Genomic DNA, 13,092 nt, shown 5'->3' with positions numbered 1-13,092 from the left:
ATCTTTGATTAAGTTTCATCGGTACAAGGTGCAGAGGTGTAAATGTGATACCAACCACATGTGATATTACGTCTGCAACTAGACTTGTGGAAATGTCTCCAAAGACCGTTGACAAAACGATTATCCTTCTGTAATCAAGTCTACTAAGAGAATCCATGTGTGTTGTTACCTTTCTTACATACACGCGGCAAGCAGTACTGGCAGCAAGGCCTCGTACACCGGGTCTATGTCTAATGTACCTAAGTCTGACTGTGTGAAACAATGGTTAAACGTGTATTGCATAGTTGAGTAATGGCGTGTTTCCACAATTGGCGTTCAAAGATGCAACCAGTTTTGCAGATAAAGCTTTTTATTTCGTTCTATTATGAAATTTCAGGTTTCGAAATTACATATCATCATACACGGTGATCTATACTGTCAGTTTGGCATAAACGCTAATACTAACACTATTCCCAGTGTGAGGGAATGAGCCGCCACTTCTAACAGAAATCCGTGATTGTGTTAGCCTTTGGTTCATGGTATCCGTCACTGTTTCCACTACATACGTGGGATTGTAGGTGATTGTAATCCTGATATGAAACGCATCAGTTACAAATTTGACGTTCATTGCGATGTTCATGTCAAAACATTGATTACAGAACAGTCTCGTTTCCTGTTTACTTGGTTCTGTCCTATTGCGCTGCTTAATGCGATAACCAGTCCAGTATTTTTAGACTATGTCATTTAACTGGATGCATAAGTATTAATCAATGTGATTTGATAAGTCTACGCAGTTGTATATTGCAATACTAAGCTCCTTTTAATCCTAGTAAATACGTCGTACGGCGTGCTATGTCGTACAGCGAGCTCTGATAAACAGAAACCTGGAAATCGTGGAAATATCAAAACGAGGCTCTGCCGCTAGAAAAGTTTAGCGGTCTCTGACGGAACCGATATTACATCAACCTCATTGTTCGTTACAGAACTACGCTCAATAAGCGCAAAACAACACATAACAGGTTTAACCAGTGAGCCAGATGCATTGTAAATCGTTTTACGACCTCATCAGACAGGGGCAATCTGTGATTCCATAGTTACGGTATGTTGCCTCAACCTCGACATTAAGTAGAAAATGACGGTGCAATAAAAGTTTAAAATTGAAATTCATTTGTAAATACCATTTTCTTATGAAACAAGGAATTGGAATTCAGTTTAACCAGAGTTCTTTGTGGTGTCAATTTACACTTTCACACGAGAAAATTCGGATCATCTGAAAAGTAGGTCATTGTCTGAATAGGTTAATGAGACTTATGTTTCGGTATGTTAACTGTATTCAATCCTGGAAGTTCGTGTTGATAAACCACTTGGTAAAGCTTTCACGGATATGGTTATTGATCTGTCGGATCCAGACTTATGTTCTTGCATACATTTCCAACATGACCACAGTGTCACTGAATGGATGCAATAAGGATTGATTATTTTGCATTGTGAAATATCAGCATATATGACGCTCACGGATTGGTTTCTTTGATTCAAAGCTAGACATGAACCGCCAATACCAGGACATGAATGTTGGTACGTTTTCTGTTTCCCACGGAGAAATATGGAATTTCTCCCAAGTCGAAACACAGATCTACTCCTAATCAATCACTGTATGTCATTTTCAAGCAAGACCGCTCCACTACCCTTTGTATCTCCAACACACACACGGGCACATACACACGTACATGCACGCACCAAATGTTAAAAGGTGGCTCATAAGCAATGAATGTCATATCATGAAATTAAATACGTGTTTGCCTTGCCAGTCAAACATCATATCCATGAGATCCGCAGTAGCAGGTACCGGCGTGCATATCCCCTATATGTGCTGATATATTGACAAAACAGATGATAACCACTCAGTACATTCCCTCAAGCACATGTCAAACTGATTCCAACGTTTAGTACATCTTGCTAGATCGATATTCAACATAGTGAAAGTACATGTCTGTTAATGATTACAATAAAGTAAACGATAATTAATACATTGTAAGGCACTGTGTAGAGATATTCGCAAACATAGTTAATATGTTGACCGGTTTGTGATTCGATTCAGCTCTTTGAGCTTGAGGTAGAACAGACAGAAAAACCTACGTCTGGCTCCACACGCTACATTGGAAGTCTCTCAACTACTGTGCACAAGTCAGTGATGTACATGTATAGTGCATTTCTCCTAAGCATTCCATGGGCGTTTATAAATGTCCTTGGATTTTCTTGCATGGAAGGTAAATGTATTCTGGTTGTGTACATTTCTTTACGTTCAGCTACTAGGACAATGTCATATCTATTGTATTGGATTACATTATTTACATAATGTATGCTAAAGAAAAACGTCGATGGCATTCAAACCAAATCTATTAAATACAAAGTAAGACATACTGTACTTAATGGATAACTATTTCAGTTGGGGTAAAATACAATGTATATCTATAGGTAGAATGAAACAAATAATGCACCAGATATTGCTGCTTTTATATTACAAAATTACTAACATCGTTTACTGAAATAAGTGGATCGCCGCAATCAGAACAATTCGACTTAATTTAGGATAAACACGCTGTGTCTGTTGTTGTGTAAATTGTATTACTCTGTTTCAGGTCTTGCAGAGCAAAGACACGGCGCCAGTGATCACAATGTTGAAGCGGTCTCTCTTGCAAACCAGCTGGTAACCGAGTCTTCTATATCCCAACTGATAGCAGTCACGAGTGACCATCTATTAGGTACAGTTTTCTCTACAGCCTACCTTAGTCTTTCTGCGCATAGTAAACAAACAGTTTCGTCTGATTAAGGTCATATCACGGCCAGTACTGACATATGAATACAAATAACAGAAATACATTTTGCTGTATACGGTGTAAATAATTGTTCTTTTAGCTGATGCTGTTGGCTTTTTGAGTTTCGTTACAGAAGCAATGACATTCAAGTTTTCACAAACACAAGTGGTAATAACTTCCATCATTACATTAGCGCCACGTTTCGATACAGATTCTTGAAGTAATTCCAGGAGTAATGTAACATGAAATGGAGGGGATGTGTATATACTAAATGTAACATATAACATGTAGTGGGGGCATGTGTGTATACATAATGTAACAGCCATCTCCTTATACCGCAGCCTCAATACGCCTCTCAATGGACTTTGTCAGTACTGATGCTCTTAGGTCACTATTTCCTTCCAGCTCCGACTGAAGCTTTTTTTAGAAACAACAGCGACATCCACATTGTTTTCAGTACAACTGATAACTACATGGCAACAACAGAAGCAGTTATACATCCGCTTTTGAAAAAACAAAATATGGATGCATTTTGGAAGTACTTGAATTTCCTTGTGGTTTGCAGCTGTGACTGTATCAACAATCTTTTGATATACGTAAGTACTTGTTGTGTGCTGTTGGAATGATATAGTGTATATAGTTCCATGGTCAAACTGTCATAATAATATAGAACTGCACAGAAATTACTTTTCTGATTCATATTGCTGCCTTTTTCGCTTGGTTTGTCATTTTGCTGCCTCTACTGTTGTTCTGTTTCTACTATATTTACTGAAATATTCAACAAAGAATCTTAAGGCAAATGTTCTACTCATATTCGAAAATGTGTTTGTATGTTTTGCCCTTGTTTATATGTATTCTTTAAAAAGTACGGGATCATAAATATACCGAAAGGCAACAGAAACGTCGTAATGTTGGAAATGTCATTTAAGTATCAACGGAGTATTTGAAGCTATTTTTAATCATAGACCGGAAGTCAAATTTGAAGAAAACATGAACCCCCGTCGTATAGACAGTTTTGTCAAATAAAGTATTGTTTGAGATTGAGGTTAGAATTTGTTTTTGTTTGTGCACAAAAGACAACACTGAAATCGAGATTCAGGCATAAATTGCTGGTTTGAATGACTATTGTTCACTTGTTCTCTGAACACAGCAGCCGTGGTTAAGTTAACGAGAGATCAACGCCAACACGTTGGTCAACGTTCTCAAGTCGAGACAGCGACTTTATTCGCAGCATACAAACAATAGGACGTCTTGGACAGCGATACAACGCCACCAATAGCACTGATGATCGTTCGTTTAGAGGTCGACCCCGTGTAACAACACGTCGCCTTGGCGATTACAACGTCCATAAACAACTGCAAGGCCGTTTCGCAAGTGCAACAGAAACAGTCCGGGGAATCGTAGGAAACTACCAGTGACCAGTCAGTGACCGAACCATTCTGCTACTTCTCCTAGCCAGGAACTTGTTTTGTCGATGTTCTTTTCTGATGAAAGTCAGTACTTAATAACACAATCTCCAACGCCGTTTCTTTTCCCTTTCAGTATATAAACATAATACCTAGTATGCAGTTTTCGGCGTCCTCCCTGCTTTTGACACTTTAAGGTGTGGTCGACTTATAGTATCCGTGGACCTTTATTACTGTCAGTGTTATTATTAATAAATAATAAATTCTTGGCATCTTTTAGTAATGCATAAACTAGTGATGCGTCTACTGGCAACTCGAATGCTGGAAACTGGTGTATGTCAGCTTGCAGTGGCCAGTACGTCATTATTTGACAGTCTGTGATTAGATGATTACATACCTGGAACCGGAAAAAATGGAAATGCATCGCCGATGACGTTGGCTAAACTTGGTCAGGCGATGCAAGAGAAGTAGGACAGATTCCCCCACAACTGTAGCATAAATCTACATCTCTTGTGGTTTCGGAAATTCCTCTACTCTGTTTACAGTGATTATTTTGGGAAAATGATAAATGTTCTAAATGACATTGTAGATTCACCAACTTGACGTCGACGTTGGAAAAGGTATCCTCCTGCGTCATTTCTCCAGATGGGTAATTATTCCAGCTGATAATCACACATGTTCGGTATCAACGAGAGACCTGACATTTGATAACATGAACATAATCACCAAGGTAATTCGATTTTAGTTCAACTTAGCATTATCTCAGATATACATGTAATTCAACTACTAGGAAGTGCCATTATACTTCTCCTATGTCTTTCACTAGCTTGAGTTTGTGTCATTACTGGAAGGCAGAAATTGAAAGACTTGTAATACCTGTTATGTGCATATACTAATCATGCTTTGTGGCATTAGATAGTGTTAAAAGTTTCTTCTTATGAAATCGAGTGTTGTAGTAGCCAGATTGCTAAAAGGGATGTTACATTTCTTGCTTCTTGAAAAACAGAACAACTTCAATCGTTCGAGAACCCTCGTGATGTTTTTAGTAGGCTGGATACACAGATAAAAGAGTCATACTAGGGCGAGTCGTGGCCGTTTCGTGACGTCTTGCCTGTTTGCCAAATGGGGGATAGATACCTGACCGGCACCATGACTTTGTTTGCCAGTTTACAAGCATACCTCTCGGATTTAAGTTGACTAAGCATTATACCACAGTTTTCTGATAACAAACAATCGTGTCACTGAGATTTTTGATGCAGCAATAATTCCCTTCATTTCTGATATATCAGTTGATTGTTTTGTCAGGGAAACTGGAATAGTAGAGGAATGCAACAAAGAATGGAAGTGTTTACTTTGCTGTGGGAACCTCACGGGAGAACATGGGGCATTGTTGAATCCAGTTCATACATGAAGGCATTCCCCAACACGAAATTTGGATTAAATGGGAGGACATTGCGAGTTGCAGCGATGGAGGTATTTTCGTCATAAGACCCATGGAATAAATATGTAAAATATGGAGTATATGTTAATTATAAACACATAAACATGTTGAGTTATATGAGCATTTAGAAAGTAATGGTATGAAACCAACAAGCCGAGAATCATTCTAATTTTATGAACATGCTCACAGCTAAGTAATGAAACTGACAACTTCCTACTTTATTCTAAGTCCACAAATCTCGATTTTTTGTCCTGATAATCTGTGGAGGAAATTCATCTTGTGTGGTATTCCACCCAGTGGCTACCATACGCAAAACGAGAGGTTATCGACGGAAAGGTTGTGTACACGGGGGTTTCTGTGGAGATACTGAAACAGTTATCAGTCAGATATAATTTCAGGTAAGAATAACTGCAGATTTTATTACAGATAACCTTTACCGTTGTTTTGTTTTTGTTATTATTTTGTTTGTTTAGTTGTTGGTATAGTTTGGTTTGGGTTTTTTAAATCAAGATCCACATAGTAATCTGCTTGCAATCATTTTCGCAAAAGTTTATTATCGCACCATGTGGACCAATATACAAAAGCAATACCCCTTTAATGATGTTTTAATAGTATTGTTGTGTTTCGTACTCTGTTTCGAGACTGACACTACTTTGCAAACAAATTGAAGTTGTTTTCTATATAGAAGGGTCATACAACGTAATCCCCGCTGAATCTAAGCTTCGGCTTAATCATGTGTTGTTTACATTGATTGTGTTGACCAGTGTGAAATTTGTGGAGCCGGAAGATCGTCAGTGGGGAGAGAAAAACCACACCTCTTGGAACGGAATTGTTGGGATGCTCCAGAGAAAGGTACATTGCATTGTCAGTGGAACATACCTCATACTGACCTGTTGAATGTTTGACTGATTGTTGTTTAAAACCGCACTCGGCAATATTCCAGCAATGAGGCGTCAGCCTGTAAAGAATCGAGTCCATGATCACACAATCCAGCGATTAACAGCATGGGCATCGTTCTACATAACTGGGATACTGTGACATGTGTCAACCAAGTCAGAGAGCCTGACTACCCGATCCCGTTAGTCACCCCTTACTAAACATGAGGTTAATGGGTAATATAAATACATGGACCAGTAGACACGACTTGTATATCAAACCTTATCCGATAGTGGGTTTGCATTCGGGATATTTAATCACCGGCAAACAACAGATTGTTTGCAAAAAATCACATCTCTAAGATAAATATCCATATTCTTTTTGTGCATTTGAATATTAACCCTCAGATCCAAAATAACCAAGTGGTCAAGCTGTCACTTCACGGAAATGGGAGATCAATTAATGTATCCAAAAGGGTTAAGATTTCGGTAGACATTCGGGCAATTAGGCTTAGATTACGACTGTTATGCAATTCAGTGTTGGTTTGATGCTAAACCCGTAGGTCATTATTCAGGAGGTTGATATGACCTGTGTGCCATATGCAGCGAGCACAGAAAGAAATGAGGTGATGACATATAGTTATCCAATCGTCTACGCAACTCAGTGGGGACTGTACAAGAAAACGGAGGACAAGATGAAACACTGGGCTGCTCTAACATCTTGCTTCAAGTGGCAAGTGTACCTGTGTGGTCTCATAACTATATTTGGCGTGGTCATCCTGTTTCTGGTTCTGGAAAAGGTGAATCCTAACCAAGATGAATTAAAGCACAGCATGGGAGTTTCTGACATCGCGTTTCTTGGGATATTAATACCCCTATACCAAGGTAAGCAATCTTTCTAGTATTCTTTATTGTTATCGTCGACTTCTGGGAGGAGGTTTTGTATAGGAAAGGCTGCCGTCCATGTGCAACATTTTGCCAAGGCATAACTCAAAATTTCATATACAAGCGCAGATATCATAGACATCGTTCGAGGGCAAATCTTGCTCAGAACTTGATCAGATAAGAAACACAAGCAAACTGTAAAACATTTCTTATTCATTTCCATTATCTTTGCACTTGATCCAGTGATGTTCTAGATATTTATCCCTTCTATATACAGTTGTTACATTCTGCTGCAGCTGAGACGTGAATTGAGGTTGAGGTATTGGTCTTTGGATATTCCAATGGTGCTAAGTTAGTAGAATACGGTAATGTGAGGAGGTTTGGCAAATCTGTCAGTTGCAGTTGCGGACACAGTGCATTACCCTGGAGCAAACAGTAAAACACCAGAAAGCTTTCCTTTGCGTGTAATTCATGACAGCATCCCGCAAAAGGTTACATGTAGCAACGTATTAGAGTGTGCGAAATTTCTAACATTTACAGCCCTAACCCCGATTCCACTGTATAACCTTGGGGAGACATTTATCTGAGTTCCTCCATTTTAGCCACGTTTTGAATCTTTGTCAATATCCACGGCACCCGTCTTGCAGTGAGATTACAAAGGTGAGGATTTTCAATTAAGATTAAAAAAACTCAGTACACAGGAACCGAAGCCAGGGGTTTCTGTTGTTGACACATCGATCAGCCAGCACGATGCATGTACGTCCTGACATGGATGTTGATGGTTGCACTTCACTCACCCAAATAGTTGTGACATATGTTAACTCAGGAACATATTTTTGCACAATGAAATATGAAGGACGGTCATCCTCAAGTGTATTGATTCTATTGATTCATCCTTTGTCTTAAAAAGCACTTAATTGCAGCACGTTTCACAGAGGACCCCATATTTGTGACGAGGATTACCCCCATGTCACGTTCAACTAAGAATTACTACTAATTATGCCATAACTACACATTTCGGCTTAATTACAGCTGAACTACAGTTCTGGTTGTCAAAGATTATTCAGCATTTCCATTTACGTTGCCGCAAATAACGTTTTGATTAGCCCTCTTAGATGAACCGATGCGTTTTGTTATTTGACAAGTTTAGTGTTATGACTTTACAACATATGCTTGAAGTTCATGCATCATCTAACATTATTTCACCAGGCACTGCAGTTACTCCACACGCATCATCGTCGAGAGTGCTTCTTGGATTCTGGTGGTGTTTCTGTATCATAATCACTTCAGTGTATACAGGAAACCTTATCGCCATTCTAACTATCACAAAGGAATATGTTCCATTCACTACACTGGAAGAAGTGAGTCAACAGGACGAATATGGTGTGGGAGCTATTAGAGGGAGTTACGTGGAACTTATGCTGAAGGTATCTACACACTACACACAGAATTTAACACAATCAAAAATACACTCCTATATTTTTTTACATTTTGAAGTAAGGAAATATATCACCAACTACATTGAAGCTGCAATGCTTAAATGGTGTACCCAAAGTCCCGTTGAGCAATCGTACAAATGTAAAATCGTGTACTAAACTCAGCTCAGTCTCAAAGTGACCAACGATGGCATGATAAAGGGATGCTCACAATACGTCAGCGCATATGAAGTCTGGAAATCAATATTGTCATGGCACTTGTCTTTACAGAACACAGATTAAAGGACATTGTGTTTCAGCATTTGGGAAGCAGGGATTATACTCTCTTTGGACAATTAGATCAACTGATGAAATAATAACACATATTCAGTCACGATACCACCCGAACTGTAACGCTATCAACATCAACGTCACCAGCACTTGTTGTCGGCGGCTCAAATACAACCAAGCAAGTGCACTGACATGACCGTCAGATCATGTCCATAAGTCAGTGCCGACATCAAAACGTTGTAGACACACACAGAATACATGCCGGGAAGTGACAGGAAGTTTGTTAAACTTTGACCTGTTTCATATCTTTGTTTGACTGTTTGTTTGTTCCACACCACACTCAACAATATCAGATCTACATGACGGCGGTGTGTGAGTAATCGATTCTGAACCAGACAAACCAGTGATAAACAGTGTGAGCATCTATCGACGCATTTGGGATACGCCGATATATGCCAACCAAGTCAGAGACCTTAAACATCCAATGCGAGTCTTACGAGAAGCATGCGTTGCTGGTGATCGGCTCTAACCTGTATCTCTACGAGTAGCCGAGAGCAGATTTTTGTGTACTTATGTAACATGATCGAGAAGATAACATGCAAAACAACGCAACCTCCGGATCTTGTTTCAAGATGGCTATGCATTACTACATACAGCACCGAGGGTCGTTTATCCATGTCAGTAATGTCGGACAGTGGTTGTATGTTGTTCTGTAAACAGTAACTCTGACGCATCCAGAATAACTTTGACTGAACATGATCGTACACTCTGGAAAATAAGAATTACTTCAAACAGTGAGTGAGTGAGTTTAGTTTTACGCCGCATTCAGCAGTAGTCCGGCTAAATGTCGGCGGTCTGTAAATAATCGAGTCTGGACCAGATCAACAGCATGAGCATTGATCTAAGCAATTTGGAACCGAGTTAGCAACCAGCCGGCCCCGTTGCTTCACGACAAGTATGGGTTACTGAAGGCTGACACTGTAACCCGGAACATCACGGGTCACCTTCAAACAGAGATTTGAATAACGTCAAACATCATAGATGTAGTGTGATTTCCTGTGAGCTGTTTAGAGTTGTGTGTCGTAACTCCAGTTAGTTTCACAATAGGCATTCATTCTTCATTCTTATTCTATTTCGGTTTTTAGGCCATCGGTCCATGTACAATACATGCAAAAAGGAGTACTTTTTCGTGGATTAGGAAAAACTGTACAAATTGTAATCATTTCCGTTCCATCCAAGCAAGGGAACTTTAGTTTCAACCGTTCTGGGTATAAAGGTACTGTAAAGTGGCATGTGGCCCGTTGTCCTTTCATGACCAGTATTTTCTCTGACAATGAAGAACGTCAATCATTGATGATATCTATTCATTGCCTACTTACAGTTGGGGCGGTAGTTAAAGCACTGGGTCATCACGCAGAAGACCCGAGTTGGTACAATGTATTAAACCCATTTCTGAGCTCCCCCTGAAATATTGCTAAAACTGTGCAAACCTAATTTTTCTCGCCCACACTCACTTGTTACAATGCTACATATGTATCATCTTGTATTTTGTCAGTTGTGATATACACGTAGCTACAAATTTGTACAATGCTACGTATCTTTTGCAATTTTACGTCACCTTCCGTCATTTCAGACTTTCAATAGTTCCACGTTCCAGAAGTTATGGCAGATGAGTCGACGTTCGGAAATGCCAGAAAATCTAAGTGCAGATGAGGAATGGCAACATGTTTTGAGCACTCTGTTAGCTGGACATTATGTTCTACTACTGAGTGAGACAGCAGCAGCCCGCCTGATGGAAGAACGCTGTGATGTATCAGAACTAAATCAACGTTTCCTACCGACGCATTTCAGCTTTGCATTCCCTAAGTCATCTCCTTTGTCACAACTCTTCGCAAAGGAGTAAGTATTTTGTGTGGGTACATTATAAGGTGCTCACTGGCCTCAAGGGACCAATTAACAACGTATTTATGTTACCGAACACCTTAGTGTTAATAATAAATTGTTTGAGTCATGGGTACAAACCTTTTTGCAGCCATCGCTAGATTTTGCTGACAAGAAAAACCGATTTAGAGTTATCTCCCTTCCTTCGATTTGCATTCGCACAACATTGGTAATTTCCGTACATCACAATGAGTCAATGTTATTCGAGAAAAAATAATTACTGCTACGAAGTACCGAATAAGTTGTCATTGGTAGTGGGGTTTATTGAAATGTTACTCGCTTGTAAGCAGGGCACATTGAAAATAGTAGAAGAGCCCTTAGCCAGTCAGAAAACGAAAACGAAATGTATGTGTGAGACAAGACACATATGTGTGTAGAGGTATGCGTACAATATGTATACTGTCATTGGCTGAATATATTCTTTGTTTACAACAGGATCATGTACATGACGGAGAGCGGTCTTATTTCAAAGTGGAGAAGTTCATTATCCCCAAAAGCAAGACAGTGTGTGAACGATTCACGAGACACGCCACTACAGTTTAAGTCACGAGATTTTTTAAGTGCATTTGTAGCTAGTGCCGCTGGAATTTCTTTGGCCGGGTTCATGCTGGTGTTTGAACTTCTCCTGGAATGCGGACGTGCCAGAAAGAGGGTGTAATGGTCCATATTGATCCAGAAACGGCCGGTGTTTGATGTGGTTAAATCATATGCTTGTAATGTCCATTAGGTATTCCTGTTTGTCAGAGTACTAAACTTTGTGGAACAGTTATGTCGCTTGGAAATGTTTTGTATTGATGTTCGCCTAAGGGAACCCTTCTGTATGTTACACTTTACTTTAAGGATCTGCCAAAAAGGACACGAGGAAAATACTAAAATAAATGAAAAGCTAGAGTGGAAGTTATAGTTCGAATCCATGAACTGTATATATGAACTCCACATGTATCGAGTCCACCAGGAAGAAATGTTCTCAAAGGAAAGATAACCTTGGAGGCATTACATTTCTCCAGTCTAACATTGTTGTCCCGTACTTCGTGATCTCGAAATAAAATATTGGTCACTGCGTACTGCGTTTATTGGGTAATCATTTGAGGTTTTGTCTAAAACCCGACTAATCGAAGTTCATCCGTCAAATTCGACACATCGATTTTCGACTATATCTGAAAACGTTTGTGCCATCTGGTATATAGTTTGTACCCTCCTGTGTACAGGGTCAGTCCTAGCAAATATGTTTTCAATAGCACCTTCGCGCTGACTTAAAAGGACACTGATAATAGCATTTGTATACTTAGCATACTTAAGTACTTTTATCTGTACAGTGTATCAATACATTTCGAAAATAAAATCAAATTGGAACGATTCCTTCCAATGTTACCATGAAGAACATACATAAGGTGACACGGAAAACCAAAAGTATGTACGGAAAGCTAAAAGTATGTACGTAAAGCCGCGATACCTGGCACAAGTTGAACGGGAACGAGGTTATAAATAACTATCCAAAAAGAGAGAAAGCATAGGTATTTTTTAAATTTTATTAATTACCTCTTTTGTACAAACAATCGGCAAAATATGTAGCAAAAGTTTTGCACAATTTTACAAGTAAACATTCGACTTTACCATAAAATGCTGATTTTGATTAGATTTCTTGCAAAGATTAATAAGGCATCACCACAACGCAACAGAAATCACCTTCCACTTGAAATTGTGCAGCAAAGAGCACGCATTGTCTGGCTACAAAAATCCATGATTACATTTGGAAATCGGTATCCGATTTTAAGAAGCTTCAAGGTGAAAACACTACTCCACGTCTTGTACACTCAGCTATTGAAGCTCTGACATATATTAGCCAGTATTATTGGATGTTTGTCCTGTCACACAACTACTGTGTATACTCAGCTATTAAAGCTCTGACATATATTAGCCAGTAATATGGGATGTTGGTCCTGTCACACTATTGTGTATACACAGCTATTGGTATATATTAACCAATACCTTAATTTTTTTCTGAACAATAATACTGACCCAGTCAAACCTGAAAGGATTGTA

At 39.2% G+C, this 13,092-nt stretch overlaps 1 protein-coding gene across 1 annotated transcript; it reads left to right on the top strand.

Annotated features, from left to right (window-relative positions):
* The first annotated feature begins 7,123 nt into the window (after positions 1-7,123).
* Positions 7,124-12,111, top strand: LOC137283171 (glutamate receptor ionotropic, kainate 1-like). The gene is made up of 4 exons (XM_067814612.1): positions 7,124-7,402; positions 8,612-8,829; positions 10,742-11,007; positions 11,485-12,111. Exons 1-4 carry the CDS (start codon positions 7,147-7,149, stop codon positions 11,705-11,707), a joined length of 963 nt encoding a protein of 320 aa, XP_067670713.1. The 5' UTR covers positions 7,124-7,146; the 3' UTR covers positions 11,708-12,111.
* The last annotated feature ends 981 nt before the right edge of the window (positions 12,112-13,092 follow it).

This window comes from Haliotis asinina, chromosome 5, assembly GCF_037392515.1.
Source record: "Haliotis asinina isolate JCU_RB_2024 chromosome 5, JCU_Hal_asi_v2, whole genome shotgun sequence".
Taxonomy (NCBI): domain Eukaryota; kingdom Metazoa; phylum Mollusca; class Gastropoda; order Lepetellida; family Haliotidae; genus Haliotis; species Haliotis asinina.
This window is presented reverse-complemented; position numbering and strand designations above follow the sequence as displayed.

What these genes read in the sequence shown, in the direction of transcription:
- LOC137283171 (XM_067814612.1), top strand. Translation starts at nt 7,147, where the DNA reads ATGACATATAGTTATCCAATCGTCTACGCAACTCAGTGGGGACTGTAC. An exon ending in ATTAATACCCCTATACCAAG is followed by an intron (nt 7,403 to 8,611) that starts GTAAGCAATCTT and finishes TTATTTCACCAG; the next exon opens with GCACTGCAGTTACTCCACAC. An exon ending in ACGTGGAACTTATGCTGAAG is followed by an intron (nt 8,830 to 10,741) that starts GTATCTACACAC and finishes CCGTCATTTCAG; the next exon opens with ACTTTCAATAGTTCCACGTT.